Genomic DNA, 26,511 nt, shown 5'->3' on the forward strand with positions numbered 1-26,511 from the left:
AGTTTGATAGGACTAACGGTGTTCCAAATACACAAACACACACACAGACATAGACACACACACACACACAGACACAGACACACACACACACACACACATTTTTTCTAGATCATGAAAACGTGATCAGTAATCGATTCTGAGTTCGAATCAGTCAAAAGCTCGAGTTCGAATTTTCGCATGATCACAAATCTTCATCTACATATTGTTACTACGTACATAGATAAAGTACAAATATATACGAATTGTTCTTCCCACCTGAGGCACGTACCAATTTAATGCTTTCGTCCCCTGTCGCCAGGGGCATCAAGCTCCTCAACCAGATTTCTATTGGATTGGATCTGTTTAATCTAAAATACATATACTGATCTGGTTGAGGTACTGTTTAGTTTAAGATCGTAGCAACTTGTAATATATTGCATTTTTATATTCATATTTTTACATTTTTATATTTTTATGTTTCATATTTTTATATATTTATCTTTCATATTATTATTTTTCATTATAATTTTATTTCTCATGTTTTATATATCTTTACATTTCATGTATTTACAATTTTATATTTTTATATTTTATATTTTTATTTTTACAATTTCGTATTTTTATATTTCATGTTTTTACAATTTTGTATTTTTATATTTGTTTTATCCATATTTGTCTTTTAATTAATATAATATAATAATAATTAATTTCCTTTTTATATAACCATAGTGTCGACTTGGAGTTGATCTGTAAAGTCACTATCGCAAATTTGTGAATAAATAAATAAATATACATATGTAGATAATATCGTCCTGAAAATATCCGTAGTAAGATTAATCACATTTTAAAACAGACATTCCTAATTATATTGGACCAAAATTATACATGTACCTTTTTTTTAAATAATATAAAATCACGCATACATACACATGTTATTAAGACATTCCCTACTTTGTACATATTTACTTTATCTTGTACTATTATTATAATACTATTGTTTTTTTATGATTATGTATAAACGTATTTTTTGTTTGTGTATACATACTCATCTCTCAAAAAAAATAATATTAAAATAATCACATACAAACGAAAATATGTCATAATTTACCTGATACTTATAATGGTATTTCACAAGAGTTAGTGCAGGGCCGGCTGAGGGGAAAGTTTTGCCTCTTCCACTCCACTCAACTAGTCATGGTGGTCGAGTGCATTTAGCATAGAAATCATTTAAACAATAATCGCCAACCAGGAAACATGTCTATTTCACAAGACGAATACGCCGCTATCGTCGGGTTGATTAGTCTCCAAGGCGGGGGAGGAGTCGATGAGATCAAAAGAGCTGAAGAAATGATCAGTACATATAAGGTATGCAAAATAATACAAATTAAATAAAAATATTTTAAAAACTTCATGTGTTTAATTACTTATTTGTTATTATAGGAAAATATAAACAAACTGGAGGAAGAAAAAACTCCCAAAAACTACACCTTGCACGTATCTATGAAACATGTAGACAAAACTAATCTCAATGAAAAAGAAAATTTCTTCACCTATTTAAAAATGGAAAGTTCTAGGGTGCAAAAAGACAAGAAGAACAATTAATTACCCGACGTTGCACCTACTGTACATATACATACCTAAGAACAAGTGTCTGGATTATTCTACATACAGTGGCTATCAACGATCTCATCATATCATCCGCCATCCACTGCTGTATGAAGGCCTCTCCAACATGCTCACATTCGTCTCTGTTTTAGGCTACTCTCACCTTTTTCTGATTTCATCCACTCATCTCTCCTGCACCCCTTTATATCTATCATCCGTTCTTCTAGCTACATTACCCACTCACTGCTATTTTAACCACTTCAACCTCACCATTCTATCAACCACCTTCTTCATACTTCTAACCCATGTATTCCGTTTATTGAAAATTGCGGTAAAATTGACGTTTATGAATTGTATGCCCAATCATATAATTTGTAATATGTATGTATGTTTTGTTATAATCATTAGTCTTAATTACCATAGTCCATATGTATTTTTGTCATAGTCTACATATGTATATATATAATCGTGTGCTTTTTGTAATTTTTTAGGTAAATTTTAAATATTCATTAATCGTAATTACATGCTATGGCTCATATGTACATATTTGTTTGATGTATTTTTTTAAATAAATTGTAATCTTAACTTTTGGAAAATAAATTTTTATATTATATAAAAAAAATTATAAGATTTCGTTTTTCTTACACACCTAATACCTCTACACACATTTCTATACTAATTGTAAACATTATATATGTGTTGATAACATATTAATTTATCAAATGTATGTACATTCATTCGATTAATTAATATGTAATCAAGTGCATGTACATACATATACATTTTATCAAAAATTTTATTTAAATAAAACTGAATTTTAATATATTATATAAATTTCAACTACTATATCTATAAATATATACATGTATATATAAATGGAAACTTATTAATTTTAAATTTAAAGTAAAAAAAATTTTAGTCTTAAATAAGTTTGCTTGTTTTTCATTTCTTGATTATATTTACTACTTTTCCATTATATGGGAGCTTAATTGGGTACACGTATATTTTTTTAGCCCGAAAAAAAAAACCCATATAATCTTGGGCGTCCTTCGGTTATTTTAGTACATACACGCAAATTAAACTGAATTTTTTAAATATTAAATGAATTTAATGTTTTGTTCGGTCGATGTCTCAAAATCTGTAAATTTCCTGTTCAAAATGAATATTGGAATCTATAGTCGAGTATTTTATCTTTCATTTGTAGTACTTTTCAGTTTTCAAATCTCTCTAAGTAGTACTGTTAATACTATTTTATATTGAAACATGTTTATTGAAATAGTGTTGTGGCCACACTATTTTTTGTTTTCGTTTAAAAGGGTTAATTGGAATTGTGCTGAAATTTAAATTGGTAAAATTGCGAGCTAAAAGCTCGTACTAGTATTTACTCGTATTTACACGAATCGAATTGAATTAATACGGATAATGTATTAAATTGTCTTTATATGAGAATTAAATAAAATTCCACTTAGAAAATCATATTTCGACTATTCTTGTGGATTAATAACAAAAAATTGTTTATTTTATCGAGGTAAGCCAATTATCAATCTATCTAATATCTCGTCTCTGAACCATTTTTCGTGTCGAACAGTGTAATTATGTTTAATAATAATTTAATTAATTAAGTGTTACTGGTGATATTTAGTTAATAAGTCAAGACTATTTTTTTTGTATAGGTACATACATATATATAATATTAATATGTACGAAGGTATTTATTACACATTTTCTCATCTATCGGCGGAGATGTTTCATCTATCGGCCATCGGATTGCATTTGTATTTCGAAATATGTACTTTTGTATTTAAACCATAAATAAATATATTTGTGTGTTTAAATCCATGCATGTACTATTTAAATACATACATATGTTCAATAGTTCAAGACTGAATGTGTATTTTTTGCATTTAGTGTGAATGTTATTTAAAATGTGGATGCGTTTCAGTGTATGGAGGATCTGTGTAAAATTTTAAATAATAAACATGAAATATAAACTCATTAAATGGTGAATTACAGAAAATTTATTTGAATTTAAAAATACAAATACACGTCATAACTAGATTTTTTAATATAAAAATATGAACAAATGAATTACTATAATTTAAATTTAAACATAATATATAATTATTTATAATACAATACATAATTTGAACTGAAATTTGACTTTAAAATATGACGACGCGTTCTCAATTTAAGCTTAATGAATTAAAATAACTTGTATGTTTTGATATCTACATAATCCACTGCCAAGGACTGGACCAAGAATATCTTTCATATTGAATGTATAGTGACAAATATCGATCCAGATTCTCAAAGTTGATCGTCTTCTGTCAATATTTTTTGTCCGAGTTACTCTGTAATAAAAGTAAAGTAAAAAATTAGAAACTCAAATACATTTAACAATTTAAAAAAATTCGATATCGTTGTTATCGTAAAATTTACCCTCTCCATATCGGTGCGATGCTGCTTACTTACAGCTTCACTATCTGATTTAGCAGTCGGAATACATATCCCCGATCAATCTTATAAGGACATTTATATGCCAAACCGATAATCTGGAATTAAAAAAATATAATCTAAAATAAAACATTTCCTTTTAATAAAATTGAATATACTACTATTTAAAAAATATAGTACCATTTTCAGATAGGTTAAATATTGTTGAAGATCTTCTGCACTCCCACCATTGAGACTCACGATTGTTGTGTCTTTAAAAGATATTTCGATAGACGGATGATTACAAATTTGTCTTATTGATTGTTCGAAGAGAACAACAACACTGACGTGTTTTGCTAGTGCCCCCTAGGAAATATACCCAGATTTGGCAACAGATAATGGGAGCTTGTAATTCCTTAGCCGGCCCTGCATTTCAATGTAACGGCACTTAGATTGGGAAATATTTGAGTGACGGGCCGGCTGAGGGGTTATTAACACCTCTTATCTATCAGCAAATCTTGGGTCAAAATCAGACCTTTTTTTTACCTACAACATCGATATTATTTTCTTTCACATTTGTCTTGTATAATATTTAGTAATTAATTATTATTCATATTTAACATTTTTGGTGGAACAAAAATGATGTCCACATTTTGCATTTTATAAATACATGTATTAATAATTACTATGTAGTTTAAACTTGGTATAAAAATAAATATTACCTTTATGTATTTTCACCGAAATGGTTTATTGAAAGCTATAGAATTAACAATGTTGATTATTAATATTTAACAATATACGTATGTTAGAGTGATATGACATGTACATATCTATAAAAATATTTAAGGATACATTTGAATATTCATTTGAAACCATTGATGTATAATACACTAGATGGGCCCTGACGTGTGATTTTGGTCGGATATCTTGTCTTCACTAACTGAGGGGTGCGGGGGGGGTTTAACTAGCGGGGAAGTTGGGAAAAAAAAGTTTTTTTCCCTACGACGCAGCGGTACCTACCTACCTACCGAGAGAAACTGTGCATGCGCCATGTATTTTGCATGCGCCAAAAGGGAGACCAGTATCAAGCGTGAGGGCGGATCTATGTGTATTATACCTATATATCTATGTTTGAAACTCATAATAATCTGAATGAAATAATTTATGGTTTAAATTTATATGCGTCATACATTTGTATGTTTGTGTGTACAAAATAATAGTCAAATTTTGACAATCTGACGACTTATTTGAATGACGAAGTACAGGGACGGATTGTAGAAATCGGTGACTCATTTACAAAGCCCACGAGTGCTTAGAAAGTATATGAAGATAGAAATTAAATATTGGTTTTCGATGTCGATATCTTTAAGAATTAGTATGAATACTCATTTGAAATATAATAATACATATCTATTAATTTGTTTTAAATTTAAATTCCTCAATAATGTTAATATAATAAAGAAAATATATATCAAATACAACATTTGCTATTTTATGTGATGCTGTAAAACAGCCCCCCATATTTCGTAATGAAAGTACATTTATAGCGCAGGGGCGGCTGAAGATAAATCGACAACCCGTTCTTACAATAATAAATACTAAACCCTGGCAATTTCCATTTGGTAATAAGTTAATAAATCGTTTCAATATCAGTTGAACTAATATATGATTTTTCATTTTAGTCAAATGTATGAACGATCAAGGCACAGAGCCGGAATGGTAGAAATCAGCGCCTTGTACGTAGTGTAGATAATAATATTTGGAAATATAGTTGAGTTGGAGCATATAAATGTCTTTAAAAGATTGATCACGGATATTATGACTATCAAATCAGAGATTGAAGCTGTAAGTGAGCATCCCACCGATATGGTGAGGGTAAATATTTTTAAACAACGATATCGAATTTTTTGAAAGTGTTAAATGTTTTCTAGTTTCTAATTATTTAAAAAAAATTTTATTACAGAGCAACATAAGTTTGGGTATGTGTATCATATTTATATATTTCTTTTTTTGAAAGGTGATTTATGTATGTATGTATGATAAATCATAGATATTACTATAAGGAATTCGGTAGAAATTTTGATGGAGATTAAAAAAAACAGTTTATTTGTATTATTATCTAAATATAAAAAAAATATTTAACATTTGACATCGTTAAAAGATATAAACAAATTTATTACTATATACAAATTTAACATATGTGTCATCTAAACTTAACTTTAATATTTGGTCACACACATAAGATACTCTATAGATACATAATTTAAATTTAAGGCACTCGTCGTTCAATTTTAAATTAAACCATTGTCTAGATACACTACTGTAACCTCTTTTTTATTTTCCAACTCATTCGGTGACGGTGACAATCCGTTACCTTATTTTGAAAGGTTTTTAACTGCACCCGTTCTAACTGTAAGTTAGAACCTTTTAAAAGTAAGGTAACGTCTCGGTGTACATCGAAAACAGCGATTTTTGGAATTTGGAAAGAGTTTAAGTTGGAAATAACGAACTAAAATTTAGCATCGGTTACTGAAATTTTTATCGATACGACTTTAATTTTATTAAAAATTTTATGTGACCGGATAGTTCCAGACATTCCTAATTATATTGGACCAAAATTATACATGTACCTTTTTTCCAAATAATATAAAATCATGCATACATACAGATGTTATTAAGACATTCCCTATTTTGTACATATTTACTTTATTTACTATTATTATGATTATGTATAAACGTATTTTTTGTTTGTGTATACATATTCATCCCTCAATTAAATAATAATTTTTCTCATCTCCCAAATAAAATAATATTGAAATAATCACATACAAACGAAAATATGTCATAATTTACCTGATACGTATAATGGTATTTCACAAGAGTTAGTGCAGGGCCGGCTGAGGGGAAAGTTTTGCCCCTTCCACTCCACTCAAATAGTCATGGTGGTCAAGTGCATTTAACATAGAAATCATTTAAACAATAATCGCCAACCAGGAAACATGTCTATTTCACAAGACGAATACGCCGCTATCGTCGGGTTGATTAGTCTCCAAGGCGGTGGAGGAGTCGATGAGATCAAAAGAGCTGAAGAAATGATCAGTAAATATAAGGTATGGAAAATAATACTAATGAAATAAAAATATTTAAAAAACTTCGTGTGTTTAATTACTTTTTTGTTATTATAGGAAAATATAAATAAACTGGAGGAAGAACAAACACCCAAAAACTACACTTTGCACGTATCAATGCAAACTGTAGACAAAACTAATCTCAATGAACAAAATATATATTTGAAAATGGAAAGTTCTAGGGTGCAAAAAGACAAGAAGAACAATTAATTACACGACGTTGCACCTACTGTATATATATGTACATACCTAAGGACAAGTGTCTGGATTATTCTACATACAGTGGCGATCAACGATCTCATCATCATCATCCGCCATCCACTGCTGTATGAAGGCCTCTCCAACATGCTCACATTCGTCTCTGTTTTGGGCTACTCTTACTTTTTTCTGATTTCATCCACTCATCTCTAATCTATCAACCACTTTCTTCATACTTCTAACCCATGTATTCTGTTTTCTGAAAATTGCGGTAAAATTGACGTTTATGAATTGTATGCCCAATCATATAATTTGTAATATTTATGTATGTTTTGTTATAATCATTAGTCTTAATTACCATAGTCCATATGTATTTTTGTCATAGTCTATGTACATATATAATCGTGGCCTTTTTGTCATTTTTTAGGTAAATTTAAAAAAAATCATTAATCGTAATTACATGCTATCGCTCATATGTACATATTTGTTTGACGTATTTTTTTTAAATAAATTGTTAACTTAACTTTTGGAAAATAAACTTTTAAATTATATAAAAAAAAAATTATATGATTTTGTTTTTCTTACACACCTAATACCTTTACACACATTTCTACACTAATTGTAAACATTATAATTTTATATATATTTAACATATCAAATGTATGTACATTCATTCGATTAATTAATATGTAATCAAATGTACATACATATACATTTTATTAAAAATTTTATTTAAATAAAACTGAATTTTAATATATTATATAAATTTCAACTACTATATCTATAAATATATACATGTACATATAATACACTTATTAATTTTAAATTTAAAGTAAAAAAAATTAATTTGCTTTCTTGATTAATTTGCGACTTTTATTATTCCATTATATGAGAGTATAATTGGGTACACGTATATTTTTTTAGCCCGAAAAATAATTCATATAATCTTGGGCGTCCTTCGGTTATTTTAGTATACACACACAAATTAAACTGAATTTTTTAAATATTAAATGAATTTCGATTAAGATATTTTCATTTTACATATTTACATACATATGTATATGTATATAATACATAATTATACATGTTGATTTTTTTTTCGCCATTCTTACTTTAGTCGCACTCATTTAGTTTAATTGGCGATGTGAGTTAAATATTAACATCTATAGAAAACATGGACAAAAGCCGGATCGCGACGTTATTTAAGTTTCAACTTATTTAATTAAATTATATTTCAGTGAAACAGATTTCCGTCAATATAGTTTGAAAATAAAGAAACTTCATGCGTAGTTTGATCGCCTAGTTAGAGACTTTAAATCAATCGAAACTTTTTTTTGTCGTTTAAAAGCTCATCATTTTTGTTCGATGTGGAGAAAACTCTACCAAATATTCAATACTATGTGATAATTAATATCCTTAAATAAAAATTTTATACGATGCGATTTTAGATTTCTATGTAGCATAAACTATGAGAATATGAAAATAGTTTTAAAAAAATTGCCTTTGATTAATTACTAAGTTGAAATATTCGATTAAATTCCTTACATTAATTTTGATTAGTTTTGATGAATCATGTGTGAAACGTAAATATGGAAAAAAACCAAATAACATCTGGAACATTTATTAAAAAAAAAGAATTCTACGAAATATTACAATTTTAGGCAAATGACGACTTTTTTTTTGGTTCAGAGACGAGATATGACTTTTCTTATCACGAATCTTTTTCTACACGAATCTGGTAATAAAAAATGTTGATTGGATTATGTGTTTTTTAAATCGCGCGATTTTTCTATATCTTGGTATTATTCGGTCGATGTCTCAAAATCTGTCAATTTCCTGTTCAAAATGAATATTGGAATCTATAGTCGGGTATTTTATCTTCCATTTTTAGTACTTTTCAGCTTTCAAATCTCTCTAACAAGTCGTCCAGTTGAAATCAAAAGTCAAAAGTACGTATTTTCACTTGGGATTTTTCCCCACTGTTAATACTATTTTATATTGAGTATTTTCTATTGAAACATGTTTATTGAAATAGTATTCTGGCCACAATATTTTTTGTTTTCGTGTAAAAGGGTTAATTGGAACATTACAACACAGATAAAAGATCAGTTCAATGAATAAAAGTTTCATTTAAGATCAGAATATAAAACAAACTTTAAATACCACAAATTCATTCGTCAATAGCTACCATAATTTAAATTTAAGGCACTCATCGTTCCATTTTCATTGTCTAAATACACTACTGTAATCCTCTTTTTTATTTTCAAACTTATTCGAAGAATATTCTCTATCCTGTTATACGTTTTGTGGGACGGATTTCATTTTAGAATTAGCGTCTTCCTCTGCCAGAATATTCTACAATCAAAAACATAAATTAATAATATGTAGGTACACATATGTTTATTAATTTAAAAATATGTAATAATTTAACATTACCTATTTCATCTAGGCAAGATGATTTTGAACAATCTTTTCAGACTGGCAGGCGTTTGCTGACCCACCACCAGCTTGTAAACTTATTAAGTTGGCAATCGCAGTGTAATAATAGTTGAGGGGAATGTAATTTATTTTTGAGTTAGACATGTCGTCGAATTGTAAACTAAAACAATACTTGATTGACCTACGTGTGTATCTGATAATTAAAACTACTAGGAAACCAAAATTTCGCAAAACGGGTAAAAAGCTTCGATTTTTTTTACCTGATCCTACCCTGCACCCACATACACACTCAAAATACTTGCGAGGTATGCTTTTTTGCCTATGCAATGGAATTAATATTATACTTCAATGATTTTTAATTCAAATCGCTCGCGAATATAATATGATGTGTATTAATATATTCTTTCACAGTTGTCATATTTAAACTACTCAATAACTTACTAAATTATTCAAATCCATCACCATCTTCAAACAAATACATATATATCGGACTCTTGCCTTGGATAGCCTTAAACATGGCTGCTACTTCCTTAATAGTTCTTGTCCTTCATTAAATCATTGCCCTCTTGTTTTCTTCTTGTAAACTGAGTTCAGCGTCCCTTTTTTGCTCCCTTCTCAACCTCTTTTTAGCCCTAGATCTTCTCTCTGTTGCCATTTCATGATCATCTGATATTAAAAACGCCTGTTCAATTGTATGCTCTACTAGTTAATCGTGCTTCTCTAGTTATCTCTAGCTTTTCGTTATGATAATAATAATGGCACCCCTATCCACCTTTGAGTTGGAATGTCCTGTCATTGAATTTATTTGCATTGTGGTGACGGTGACGGTGACACTCCGTTACCTTATTTTGAAATGTTTTTAACTGCACCCATTCTAACTGTAAGTTAGAACCTTTTAAAAGTAAGGTAACGTCTCGGTGTACGTCGAAGACAGCGATTTTTGGAATTTGGAAAGACTTTAAGTTGGAAATAACGAACTAAAATTTAGCATCGGTTACTGAAATTTTTATCGATACGACTTTAATTTTATTAAAAATTTGATGTGACCAGATAGTTCCAGACATTCCTAATTATATTGGACCAAAATTATACATGTACCTTTTTTTCAAAATAATATAAAATCATGCATACATACAGATGTTATTAAGACATTCCCTATTTTGTACATATTTACTTTATCTACTATTATTATGATACTATTGTTTTTTTATGATTATGTATAAACGTATTTTTTGTTTGTGTATGCATAGTCATCCCTCAATTAAATAATAATTTTTCTCATCTCCCAAATAAAATAATATTAAAATAATCACATACAAACGAAAATATGTCATAATTTACCTGATAATTATAATGGTATTTCACAAGAGTTAGTGCAGGGCCGGCTGAGGGGAAAGTTTTGCCCCTTTCACTCCACTCAAATAGTCATGGTGGTCGAGTGCATTTAGCATAGAAATCATTGAAACAATAATCGCCAACCAGTAAACATGTCTATTTCACAAGACGAATACGCCGCTATTGTCGGGTTGATTAGTCTCCAAGGCGGGGGAGGAGTCGATGAGATTCAAAGAGCTGAAGAAATGATCAGTACATATAAGGTATGCAAAGTAATACAAATTAAATAAAAATATTTTAAAAACTTCATGTGTTTAATTACTTTTTTGTTATTATAGGAAAATATAAAGAAACTGGAGGAAGAACAAACTCCCAAAAACTACACTTTGCACGTATCAGTGCAGAGTGTAGACAAAACTTATATTAATAAAAAAAGATTAATCTCCACCTATTTGAAAATGGATAGTTCTAGGGTGGAAAAAGACAACAAGAACAATTAATTACACGACGTTGCACTTACTGTACATATACATACCTAAGAACAAGTGTCTGGATTATTCTACATTCAGTGGCGATCAATGATCTCATCATCATCATCTGCCATCCACTGCTGTATGAAGGCCTCTCCAACATGCTCACATTCGTCTCTGTTTTGGGCTACACTCACCTTTTTCTGATTTCATCCACTAATCTCTCCTGCACCCCTTTACATCTATCGTCCATTCTTCTTGCTATAATACCCGCTCACTGCCATTTTAATCACTTTAACCTCACCATTCTATTAACCACCTTCTTCATACTTCTAACCCCTGTATTCCGTTTTCTGAAAATTGCGGTAAAATTGACGTTTATGAATTGTATGCTTAATCATATAATTTGTAATATGTATGTATGTTTTGTTATAATCGTGTGCTTATTGCCATATGTATATATTTACGATTGAAATTTTAAAATAATCATTAGTCGTAACTACCATAGTCCATATGTATTTTTGTCATAGTATACAGACATATACATATATAATATAAGTGTGCTTTTTGTCATTTTTTAGGTAAATTTTTAAATAATCATTAATCGTAATTACATGCTATCGCTCATATGTACATATTTGTTTGATGTATTTTTTTAATAAATAATAAACTTAACTTTTTTAAATTATATAAAAAAAATATAAGATTTTGTTTTTCTTACACGCCTTATACCTTTACACACATTTCTACACTAATTTGATACATTATATATTAATAAATTAAATTTGAATACGAATTTAATTCAAATCAAACTGAATTTTAATATATTATATGAACTACAATTATTATATACATATGTACATACATACATACATACCCACTTTTTAATATTCAATTTCAAATAAATTTTTTTTTGTCTAAAATTAATTCATTTGTTTTTCATTTCTCTATTAATTTGTTGCTTTTATTATTCCGCTATAAAGTAGTTTAATTACACGTATATTTATTTAATCCGAAAAATAACCGAGACAGGCTCAATCGTCCTTCGGTTTTCTCGTTGGTATTATAAGATCGTTATGTGCCTCGTTATTGTTCTAATATACCTAAAAATAGAATGCTGATGTAAATGTTATAAAAACATAATTACTTGTTAGTTTACGTACATTTTTGCAATATAAAGATAAATTAAAAACCTTCTTCGTTGTAATATATTTTTAACCTGCAAATTTGAATGGAAATTAAATCGAGCAATAATGACAAAAGGATAGTCCCCGAAAATGTTTGTGTAACTATGTATGTATGTATTAATCATGAAATATTTTTTTCCAGTACTGAACTCATGACATTACTTATCGAAAATGGCCTGCGATACATACTATGTAAAGCAATCATCACACGTTGCCGACAAATAACATGTAAGTAGGTTTTTAAATTACAATTTTTTTGTATCTATTATTTACTATTCATTCCTCATCATTGACTCGTCTTAAAATAAATGAATATAATACCTGGTTTATATGTGCACTAGGGTGCATCGAAATCAGTGAATTTTGGAATTTTGAAACAGTTTAAGTTGGAGAAGTCGTTCTATATCATGTGGAATCCGTAAAAAATAATATAATTTTGAAAAACCACGGATAATTGTCTGGATTCGTACCGATACTAATAAATTATAATTGTAGTGATAAATTATTTTAAAATAATTTATTTTTAAAAATCATGAATTTAAATTAAATTTTAAATAAAATCGTTGAATTTCAATTATTTTGATATGCGTGGCCAAAACCGATTGTTTTTATTCTTTTTTCTGTACTATTTTTTGTTCTCATTTTTAGTCTTATTTTTTGTTAGATTGATTTGTTTATGTAAAATATTATACACACACACTCTATGAATGTACTTAATTTTTCATTTATACCTATGTATTTCATTACTAATATTTCATCGAATTTGAATTGCTTTAATTTTTTACATTTTGAAAATCGCTATTATTTTTATCAATAACAATTTTATGCGTTGGCAAGAAAAGTCGATCTTACTAAAATTTTTCAATTTGGAGTCGGAGGATTCGAATCGTAAGACAAAGTCGAAGTAAAATTTTAAGCGACTTCACACCCCTGGTTTTTACTTTATTTTTGAAATAGAATAAAATAATTAGTTAGTATGTTTGAAAAGAATAATCGCTTTGATTAATATTTATACATGGTATTTCATCAAATGACATCCATGTTCCTTACCTGGGGAGAGGGAGGAATGCCTCCCCCCTCCAAAACTCACAAATGATATCCTTGGGTACATATTTATTTATTTATATTTACCCTGATGTCATTACAGGTTGTTATAGCTACCCTGGTGTCATTACTTGTATGTATCTATACATATGTACTACATTTATTTATTTATAAAAGTATACACCAATTTCGTTTACTTTACACGACATCTATGGTCAATCATTGTACATAAGTATTGTTAGTGTTATTCAAGGCCTATTACAAACGAATAACATTCATAGAGACATCTATGGACAAATTTGACAAATTTTATAAATCAGCGAATTCGAGATGTTGTAAACTCAAACTTTGAGAGAAATGGGACTGGATTGTATAATATATTGTGTATTCTTGTACAATATATAAATTTTGAAATATATTTAAAAGCGGTAAATAGTCTTCCACATTGGCTGGGTCCTCGCCAAATAACAATAGACCATTCCATTAGTATTTAAAGCAAAAGAGCAAAAAAATATTAATCTTTAATATTTTTGTTGAGTGTACTTTTTGAAACCGTTATTCGAATATTTGGACCAATAATTTTGTGAATCATACATAATATGTAGTTACTCTGTTTTAGTAAAATTAATTGAAAACTTTCTAGCTTTCTCTAACCAACAAAACAATAAATTATTGCCGTATAATATAAATAAAAAATAGTTGTATAAATTCTGTAGGCGAGTTTGTTCCTCCGATGATTGTCATGAGATGAAATGTCCTAGAATTTATGCTACAGTAGCGTCACCCCTTTTTTATTTTGCATATATTCATATATATGTATGTATATAGTATGTACATTTGTATACATATATACCAGGTAGACCTAACAGGTAAATTTAATGCACATTTCTAACCAGAAACATTGTACATTTGAAACAAGTATTATTAGTATTATACAAAGTAAATACATATCAATTAATACCCACAGAGACATCTATGGTTTTATTTGTACAATTCAGCGAAATTCGATATTAATGCATATTTCTAACCAGGAACATTGTACATTTGAAACAAGTATTATTAATATTATACAAAGTAAATACATATCAATTAATACCCACAGAGACATTTATGGTTTTATTTGTACAATTCAGCGAAATTCGATATTAGTGAAAACTAAGAGATTCGCGAGATAATGGGTAAGGTTGCCCATTTGTTGGAACCGTTTCAATGAAAATCAGATAAAATGGCAAACTCTGATATGTAGGAAACAATCGACTTGAGAGTCACAAATCCAAATTTATTATGACCAGCAGAAACCAGTGGTATTTGAACCCGTGACCACTTTGTCCAAAGCATTATATGTATGCTAACCACTAGTCTATGCTGCTGGTTAAGAACCCAACGTTTCTCGTGGAGCAAGTAAAATAACTATTAACAAGACGATAGCGTTTTAATCTTTCGATTACTTGAAAATATAATACCAAATTTAAAACCAACTTTTTATAGATGCTATAAATGATTTATTTATTTAAGTTTAAGTTTGGACCATTGTGGCATTACAGGAGTCCCTAATGCGACACAATGTTCGAAAAATACAGAGATGAAAAAATAAAAAAAAATACATATACATATGTATCATATATACACAGACATACATATCTGCAAAATCATAAAAAATAATAGCAGATTAAGTAAAAATATCAAATAATAAAATACAAAGTAGGGAATGTCTTGCACCTACATACATATAGCCAGCACCAATATGTACATATATGTACATATAAGGGCGAGCCGCAAATACAAAAAAATCCCCTAGAGGCGCACATTCAATTATTGAAATAATGATGAGCGCAGGTTATCAGACAAATAGGTTAAAATAATCTCTGGTAACCTACTTTAACTGAGGTGGAAAATATTCCATTCAGGCTCAGCAGCAACGATTTCATAGAGAAGTCGTATAGCTCTTGGAATAGGAGCTATTCGATAAAGTGGGTGTGCGAGCAGGAGGTATTTACAACTATCAAATGATGATGTTTACCACGCACATAATGATTAGGAACATTCAGTCCCATAAAGGCATGACGTAATATCACATAGAAGCTGGAGAATAAAACGTGAAGTTTTCCGAAGTTCAAGGGAATTATACCCAAGCGTGCTCAAAAGGAAAGGCGTAGGGTAGAGATTTGGGTAATACCTATACTCTTTCCTACATATGTATTTACATACATACATACATATATAGGAAACGAAGGAATGCTTTTTGCACTTTCTCAATCATTAGAGAGTAATTTGTTTCATGTGAATTCCACACAATCGCATTATACTATAGCTTGCGTATATGTATGTATGTACATATTATAATTAGTCACCGGATCCAGAAGGTGCCACGTATTGTTCAAAGGTTGTAAATGCATTGTTAAAGCTTTGCCGAACCTTTTTTACAAAGGATTTACAACAATGGAACAATGTATAGCACTGTGACTATCCTACCTCTAATTATAATATATAATATTATACATACTAGTGGTTTTACCCGTTTTCGCTCGGTATTTGTAATATAAACCACTTAAACATGACTAATCTTATACTTAACATTTTATTAAATGATTTGAATAGTTTTATTTTATTTAAATTTATTTTAATATTCATTTGTTTTTTTGTTATTACATTTAAACGTTACGGATTCTACCACCCAATTCTTACATCTATGTAATAAATGTATATGTAATTTTGAAAGAGACTTTGTAAGGTTTAATATATGTATGTAACTATTTAAGGTTTGGGTGGTATAAAAGAAATTTAAATAAAATAAAACTATTCAAATAAATTTAATAAAATGTTTACTATTAGATTAGCCATGATTAAGCGGTTTATATTACAAATACCGAGCGAAGCTGGGTAAAAGCACTAGTACATATGTACATTAAACCTTACATAGTTATATATACAAAGTTTCTTTCGAAATTATATATTAGACTAGCTGAATTCGGCATGCGTTGCAATGCCACAATAACGCATGCAATTCCCGTTCCGTTTTTCCCGTTGCGGAGTTAAACTCGAGGTAATTTTACCAGTGATGTCACCCCAATTTTGGAACAACAGGTTTCCAAATTGTTTGTTTATTTTACCCTAACAACGCAGGTGGACACGTGAAAACATTTGAAATTATTGCGTTGCAATACCACTCATTCCCGTTTTTCAGAAACGTCGTCATAGAAACTTTGTTTTGTTTTCGAAGTTCCCAACCAAACATACTTACATATATACATACATACAAAGTCTCTTTCGAAATTATATATTAGATGTGTGCCAATTTAAATTTTTATTTTATTTTATTTTTTTATTATTTTTTTTTTTTTTAAATAAAATAAAATAAATAAATAAATAACTCCTGTAAGTTTCATCACAATCGGGTGAATGGTATAAGAACGCATACGTGACAGACAAACAGACAGACAAACATTGATTTTTATATACATATGTACGTATATATACATGGGTAGATATTTTGGATGGTGGCAGCCTGGTGTGGTCCGCACTTCCCACGTGACGCCACTGAGCTATTATATGTTGCTGAATTTTATTTGTTTATTTTTTTACATATATACCAGGAAGGCCTTACAGGTAAACCCCAATGCGCCTTCTTGGCCAATTATAAACAATGCAGCATTTTTATTACAAGTCGTTGAATTACGAGACACCGAAAAACTCGCAAAATAATGAGACATCTATGAATTGTACATACATTTTATTGTACATTAATCATACTCAAATAGTGGTGACATAGAGTAGGTAGGAAGGATTTTTAGCCAATTTTAAACGGGAACCGTTTCAACAATGAAATCAGAGAAAATTAGCAAACTCTGATAGGAAACGATCGACCTGGAGTCACAAATATCCAAGTCTGACCAGCAGCACTACAGACAGTGGCGCCCTTGGGCAATTTTTTCTAAACACCCTTTGAAAAAAATTATAAAAAACTAGATTACCATCCTCCTTTTTCCCGGCCTTAGGACCTTGCTACAGTTTCAGGCAGTGTCAGCAAAAGCATAGAAAGCCAAATGTTTGGATATAATTCTTGTAAATTGTGCTGTTTTATAAAATTTAATACAGTGAGTGAAAGGCTTTTTAATTGATAAGTTTATTGCTAATAATATCAGATTTTGAATTCGCGGTGAGCTTAATTTGAAGATTAGCTTTTTCCAGTAGATTGTTTGAATATACTTTGCCGAGTACAAATGTAGGGCCTTAGACGCTCTAGTTTTAATTTTCAAGCGCTTTTGGCGCCCTAACTTATTTGGCGCCCTCGGGCACCGCTCGACCCAGCCCCCTCCAAAAACCAGCACTGACTACAGATGTACTCAGAAAAATTATTTTCAATCGAGATCAGCTCATGGGATCGAACCCGGCGCCTTTCGGTGTTAAGCGACCGAGCTATGCTGCTGGCTAATGAATATCAATGTGCAATCAGCCCTCCTATAACGCGCTGAATCGTTTAAGCAAAGAAAAGTGTTTTCCTACAGTCTAGTTATTTTTCATTTCCCTTCGTAATTTTTTTTCCATTTTCTTTCGGAACTAATCTAGCGCGTTATGTGAGGGTTGATCGTACGAATATATCGTTCGGCGGCAGATGAGCCAAGCACACCCGTGCAAAGAGAGAAAGAGAGGGAGAGCGAACCTTCAGGAAGTTTCCACGGGGTGCGAAACACCGAACGCAACGAATGCACGTCAATTTCGCGGAAAGTTTCGCCGTAAATTTTCCGGCGGGTGCGAGTGCACACGTGTACATATATTTTATGGATTTTCCAAGGAGAGGGTTGCTTGGCGTCGACCTCGGCCGCCGCAACCCATCCGCCGTTGCCCCAGTTTGGCCCGTGACCCGTCGCCGCCTCTCGCTCCCCCATAAGACCGCATCCCCCTCGCCCACGCTCACCCGCCCCCGCTCACACGTAGCGCCGCGTCCCTCTCGCACGCTCGTCCCCCATTGGTCGACGCGTACGTTGGCGCTAATTTGCCGGCGCGCGATTGGTCCGCGCTCTCGACGTGGGCCGATGCCGACCAGTTAAAAGGCGACGAAGAGCTCCGTCGGACGCTGTACGATCGCAACTCGGCTGTCAGCCGCGCTACCGTACGAACGTGTCGCTCTGTGAATCTCGCGACCGCCACCAGGTAAACCGCATAGCATCCCCACTGAACCCCATCCTCCGGCATTCAACCCCCGCGCCCCCCCCCCCCACCCGCCCCGACTCATGAATATTCTCATTCGATTATGTGGCGAGTCTCGAAGAGCGAGCCGCACGATTTTCCCGACGATGCGTGCGCGCGTATGCCCGCCTTTGTTTTCGTTCCACACCCCTGAATAAATTAAGTTCGACTTGGCCGAAGTATGTACAGCGTGATTAGAACGTTTCGATGTATGTTAATTTTGATGCTCGCATATAATACTATCGTCTGTCGAATACAGAATTGAAGCTATGTTTGTATGTTCTGATCAAATTATGTAGAATGTTGGATTTATACATATATAAAATATCATAATTTGCTAACTATCGAATAAAATGAAATTGAATATATCGAGTGCTTGGTGCACAGATATTGTATGGCTATTTTTGAATTGGTATCGAATTTTAAGTTGGAATAATTTGGTAATTTATGTGATATACGTAAATTAAATTGAAAGGAAAAACCTGAATTATTCCGGCATTTATAAACTTAAAATTCGATACAAATTCAAAAATAGACATACAATATCTATGAACCAAGCAATCGGATATATTCAGTATAATTTTATTCGGTAGTTGGCTAACTGTGATATTTTATAAATAAATGCCCCATTATGATTTGATCAGAACATATTTATTATCTGTTCAATTTAAAAAAAAAATTTCTGTCGTTGAGATGTTCAACTCGGGAACCTTGTTTTTTTATGAAAATCTTAGAGGGCGACTAGAACTTCTGGAATGTGAATTTCTACAGGTTTTGGTTGGCATCAAGCTTTGGGTGCCTGAGAGAAAAAATAATTTCACTTCATAACGCTGTTTTTTCCAATTCTGACCAGAACTAATGTACATACTTGTTGACTCACTTTTTTAAAGGACATCCGACTTCTAAACGTACTGTCGAGCATCTTGATATTTTCACTACGTCATACACATTTTGAACGGATTTAGTTAGTAACAAATATTTTTTACATTGTTTCGTTTATGTATAAATATATCAATGGCTTAGTGTACAGATATTGTATTAAATTTTTGAATTTGTAACGAATTTTAAGTTTGTAGATGCTGGAATAATTCAGATTTTTCCTTTCAAGATAATTTATGTGGTATACATAAATTACAATGAAAGGAAAAAATTTTAATTATTCCAGCGTCTAAAAATTTTTTGATTTAAATTCTAAAATGAACATACAATATCTGTGCACTAAGCCTTCGATATGTAGTATTTGTATAAACATTTTAAATAAAAAAATATTAAAACATACTATGTTTTTGTAAATTGTTTTATTTAAAAATAGTTTGCCCGTTAGGTTTTCCTGGTATAATTTTAAAATAAAATAAAAATTGATTTTTTGGTTTGACAATATCAAATAAAAAAATAGGGACAATGAAATTGTTCAATTTTTTGTATTAAGATTAAGGTGATATTTTGCAAATTTGTCAGTGGTATATAAGTATATCTTTTTGGAACACACTGTTTTTTTGGTAACCACTTGTAGCGTTGTCGCCCCATATTCTGCCGACGGCATTCTTTGTGTGCGTGAAAAATACAGGGCAAAACTACTATGTATATAGAAAGGGCAAAAGTGGGCAACATTTTACTGTCGACATTAATTACGTATAATTTTGCGGCGTATTTTATTTTCTTTTCCCCCTTTTGGAGGTTTTACAACTGTTATTCTAGATATTATACTTTCAAATTGAATTTTATTCGTAGATATTGTTTAAATTGTGGAATGTATATTATATATTTTATATAGTGGCTAAAATTACTGATGGAAAACCTTTGGGGGGGAAATAAAATAAATGGGGGTTTTACGCCAAAGGGAAAACACGTGTAAAATTATTGTATTAATAAGCCCGTTAATTTAAATTATTATGTTTTAAGAGTGCGTATGTAAGTTATTTATTGCTTTGGCAGCGGAAAGCTTAAACAAAGGGATTAACAAATGTGTGAGCATACAAAATCAGTTTGAACGTGAATATTTTAGAAGAGGATTTAAACCGATTTCCCTTTAGTTTGAATATTTATATTTTACCTTCATAATGTGAGAAAATGGTTTTTTAGGGGGTCGTGTACAAATAATTAGTAATTAACAAAAGGAAAATTTGTTTTGAATGGAAAGTTCAAATGTCCATATTGCTTATTGATTGATACTAGAAATACTGTAGGAGGCAGAATTTGGATAAATTTAAAATATATAAAATAAACGAGTATAATATGAGCTTATTCACTTGTAAGAATTGAATTTTGGGGAGGCCAATTTGTTCTGATTAAACGGTTTTATTTTAAATTCAATAAAATTCATTAAAAAATAATATTGAATTGGCTGAAGTTTATTGAAAAAAATTGTACAAAATTTTTTTTTTCAACAGTTTTAGGTTGTACTGTCTGAGAATTACACATTCGCTAATTTAAATAGCCGTGAAGAATTTGCATTACCTCATGATTACTTAAATTATCACATTTTAGCGTGTTTTGGCTGTGCTAAAATGTGGCCAAGAATAAAAATGTACATTTTTCATCGGATAACTTCACATGTATCTATATATGTACTTGCCGTCGTTTTAAATACCCATATTGTAGTCTAATATGTTCCCGCAAGTTTCACGAACCAGTTTCCCGTTTAACTCTTAGCCCCATTATATACTGTCGCGGTGATGCCGCAGTAAATTTAACCCTTTCGAGCCACCTCACAGGTGTTGTATTGCCTATATGAAACGTTAATTAAAGTTTCATCATACGCCACTCTGGTTGAGCTTTAGGAAACTCCCCTACGAATGAATTAATCCCCTTCAGCACGTAGCACTATCGCATTTCATACACGTATGTATGAAGTTAGTGTATTATAGCCTAGTTACATATAAATACGTAGCGTTTTAAAAAAAATAGATTTTCAAGGATTTCCGTTTGATTTGTTGTAAAAATATGTTTTTTTCATAAGCCGTGCTGAAATTTGAATAATAAATTGATCGGAGTTCAGCTGTGTTCATTTTTAAGGGGCCTTTTTTTCAAATATTCATGGAATGATTTTGAATTAATTAGCGCGGCCAAATTGCACACGGGCCTACTTTTTAAAATCTATAAAATATATGTAATAATAATTCTTGGAATACATTTGGGACGACCTGTATGTACATTTAGCTAATTAATGTTTGTACGTTCATGTTTGGTACAATGTAATGTCTGAAATTTTATATTAAAATACATTTATATTATAAAAACATTTTTTAGACTAAACAAATTATGTAAAGATTATTTTGTGTGAATTTTCAGTTATCTTCATATGGAAAATAAATTGTTTGTTTCAGGCATGGCGGCCCAGCAGACAGCCGCGGTAGCCCTGTTGCTGGGTGTTCTATGCCTAACCCTTCCTCAAGCAGCAAGGGCCATAGATCTGTCACGTCTCTACGGTCATCTAAGCGCCAAAAGGACCGGTGAGTTATTTTAAATTGTCTGAAATGAATTGTAAATTTTGCAGAGTTCGAGTATTTTCGTCGAAACGCAGTCAAACTAATCGAACCGTTCGATCTATGTTTCTAACATCGTCATATCCGCCGAATAGAAATGTTTTTTCCACGTGTCTATTTTCGTATCACGAAAATTTTATGTTGAGATTGAAATACCGAACAAAGGAATATACTGTACATATGTGCGTACAAGTTTCCGGCATCCTTTATAAAGCTTCGGTAAGGATTCATCAATTTCCGGCTACATACTACATATAAATATTAAGTATTCATTCGTGATGTGCGTACAAAAGAATAATTTATGTATTTTCATGAAATATATTATTTACTGAGCGATTTGTTGGGTCTTTTTTTTTCTTAAATGGGCTATAAAAAAGTTCTTATTACAATTTACATATATTGACATTTTTTACGTACCTCCATATGTGAAGGATGATTAGGGAATGGTGGGGACGCGGATGGGGTGAGGGTAGGATAAACGGAATGAAAATGGACATGTAAAAATGACAAATTGGATCGAAACACGTATAGAGAAACGTTCAAATTGTGCTAAATCGAATGTCGAAATTGACAGGCTTGTAAAGTCGAACGCAGACGAAAATAATATGTACGAAATACAAAAAATAAAATAGCACAGATAAGTAAAAAATATATGAAAAATAATATCGGGCTAGTTGAAAAGCATCTTGACGTGATTGACACAAGCAATAAAGATGTTTTATCGCTTTATATGTACATATGTATATTATATATATTTTTTTGTATACATATATAGATATATTTTAAAAATTATATATTGTAGGTTAGTATGTACATACTACATGCAAAAAAATCTTTTAATTGGATTTTCGTCAAAGTTAAAATTCTAAATAAAAATAAAATTGGATTCTAGTTAACAATATAAATTTGTTTTTCTTATTAATAAATTGATATAAGGGTTTTAATATAATTTCATCATGTTGTTGGAAAAAATTTTACGCAAGAAAAAAACAGAATAATACAAGATGAAGAGTGAATAAACTTACACTTTTTCTGGAATGAAATTCAGAAAATTCATTTTATAACTGAAGTTTTCAGAAAAGATATTTTCTGGAAAGGTTTTGTTGAAAATTTCGAAACTCTTTTTGATTTTGTAGAAATGTTTTTTATTCAATCTCACATTGTAATTAAACGCATTATCACAGTTATTTGTAACCGCTTCAAAAAAATGAAAAAATTACACGTTCAGAAAACGAAAATGAATTAATGCATTTCGTGCGACGATAATATCTAATAAAAAGGGTTAATTTTGAGAGCTAAATTTTAAAAACCCCTAATTGCTCCGAAACTCGCAAACTTGTGCTGTATTTTTTATAATATCTAAAAAATTATTTCGACCGTAAAACGAACCTACATATGTACATATGTATATACCTTGATTAAAACTTTTGCTTTTGTATTTCCGAAATCAAGTAATGCGAGAAAATATTTCGCTTTTTGCGTTATATTTTAGTTTGCTAAATTTGACACGACGACACGACACTTTCTCTGCCTTAATTAGAAAACTTCGGATTTCCATTTTCCGCAGCGGAACAGCAAAAATTCAGTCTTAATATTAAGAAATATATGTACTTGTATTTAATTTATGCCGGAAAAACAACGCTGGGTGTACACATGTATTTAATGGAAGAAAAGTGAGAAAAATGGATGAAAATATAAAAAGTAAACCGAACCGTTGAAAAGAATGAAAAAAAGCCCAGGGTCGGTAGTACGAAAGTGCGGCGTGTTTGTATTTAATTTTAACGCTTCTATCAAATTATAAAAAAGTTTTTAAAAAACGTATAAGTCTGTCGGAAGTTTGTTATGAAATGTGAAAAAAACCAGAGTAATAAAAAAGGAACGATTCCTTCAAAAAATGAACAAAGAAAAGATCCTATCATCAAAATATTGTAGTCAAATCCGCCGAAACCTTTTTGTTAAATAAATTCACCCAGTAATTAAAAGCAAACATAATGGATTCATTTTTACCGGGTTTCGTTTATTTTAATAAGCCGTTTGTTGATTATTTTTCTATAACGTTGGCGTTGTAATTATGTTTTAATTTTTTTTTATTTCAGTATAACAAAATTTCCCTATAATCGTTTTGTATTGTAATTTTGTTCATCATTTTATAAAATATTAAACCAGTATGAGAATTCTACGAAAATTTATATTTCGGTAAATTTTCAATTAGAACCAAATATAACAAAATTTTCACTCACTTTGATTATTCTGAGAAAAGCACGAATCATTTTGAAATATCCGCTTTTAAATTGGATTCTTCATTGTTATTCCATAGAAAAATAGGTGCTTTTTTTTATTGATATGTTCACTGCGGAATTCCTTCATTTAATAATATAATATATTCATAATATTTAAATTGCGAATATAAATTAAAAAGTAGATAGAATATACTTAACCTTTATGAAAAAAAAAGTTATTATTAGGGGGTGTGGGCGTGGGCGTACCGAGAAAAACTTTAGCACATTATCCGCAGCGAGTTTTTTCATGAATTTTTTTTTTACTATATTTTTTCAAGTAATTTTCGATTCTACCTCTTACTTTTTCATATTACATATATACTGTCTGATGAATATACAATTTTAGTATCTAATACAATATCTGTATGCATATGCAGTATATGTACATATATTTAATGATCGATAGTCGTATATGTACATATGTATGTATGTACCTACAATAAAAACATACTGACAATATTTGTATTTGTTTCATTAGAGAGGCCTTTGTTTTCGCAGATTCCCGAGTGAATAGCGTGGAAGCTTGAACTAATTGGTATTAATTCCGGTATGGGAATCAATTGCTATCATTTCAGACTAAATGATTCGTTCATAATCAAAAAGGCTTTTATCGCTATTTATTAATCCATACCATTGTCGAAAGCTTTGCTCGTTCGTTTTTTATGTACAGTTGAAATGTGTCATAAAATCAATAAAAATTTATAAAAACATTTCGATTCGCAACAAAGTCGTCACGTAAATTATCCATCAAACGCAAAAATATTGGACGTCAACGGCAAGGTTGTGATTATATATATATATATATATTTTTTTTTTTTTCAATTACGAGTTTTTCTCATTTTATACGTCATACTTGTGACACGTGATCTGACACTTCGGTTTTATCGTCGCACTTTTTCCCCGTAGAAGCTTTTTCTAGTTTTGTGTGGGTGTTTGTATGTGTGTGTGTGTGTGTGTGTGTGCTTACGACACTAGTTTGTTTTATTGACGAGGGGGTGTTCGTTTTATGGGAAAATTTCGCTTTACAAAAACAACCGTTTATTGTTCAAAGGTATATATATATATATATATATATATATATATATATATATATATATATATATATATATATATATATATATATATATATATATATATATATATATATATATATATATATATATATATATATATATATATATAGTATTATATGGATGGGTACTTGGAACTTTTATCCAGCGCTGTATTATCTAGAACTACATAATACATACAAAGGTAAGTTAAATATATCTATGTACATAGATAGATTGTATGTATGTATGTGTGTATATGGTACCTATAACAGTGTGGAATTTTCCGATGAGCTTTTCCTCGTTCGTCGAACTATGGCTTTTTGTGTTTATGTACTTTATGTAAGTAAAATGCTCTAACGCGGAGTTTATTATAGAAAGGAAAGAACAAAGTGGTCTTGTTAGTAGGGTGAAAAAAATGTACGAAAAATGCGTATTATATAGTCGACTTAATCTTGAGGACAAAAAGGGCGTGCAAGTAAAACATTAATTTCAACGTCGGCCTAAGAAATATGATACGTATTTTTTCACAATTTTCTCGCGTTATTACAGGGCGCGCTCGGGAACTTTTCCTTTGTTTCCACAAATCTTCGTTACGATTGTGCTCCAAGTTCGATACTTTTTTTTTTTTTTACTCTCATTCGTATCGTTTGTTCGTGTTGCGTTTTTAATTTAGATTTAAAAATAAAATCG

The 26,511-nt window shown here is 30.5% G+C and overlaps 1 protein-coding gene across 1 annotated transcript in view; it reads left to right on the plus strand.

Moving 5' to 3' along the window:
* The first annotated feature begins 22,333 nt into the window (after nt 1–22,333).
* LOC143914105 (IDLSRF-like peptide) overlaps nt 22,334–26,511 on the plus strand; it is a 64,627-nt gene continuing 60,449 nt past the window's right edge. The window contains exon 1 of the mRNA XM_077434197.1: nt 22,334–22,457. Coding sequence (XP_077290323.1) covers nt 22,334–22,457 — 124 coding nt within the window. The remainder of the gene's footprint in view (nt 22,458–26,511) is intronic.

Source organism: Arctopsyche grandis, chromosome 7, assembly GCF_051622035.1.
Source record: "Arctopsyche grandis isolate Sample6627 chromosome 7, ASM5162203v2, whole genome shotgun sequence".
Lineage (NCBI taxonomy): Eukaryota > Metazoa > Arthropoda > Insecta > Trichoptera > Hydropsychidae > Arctopsyche > Arctopsyche grandis.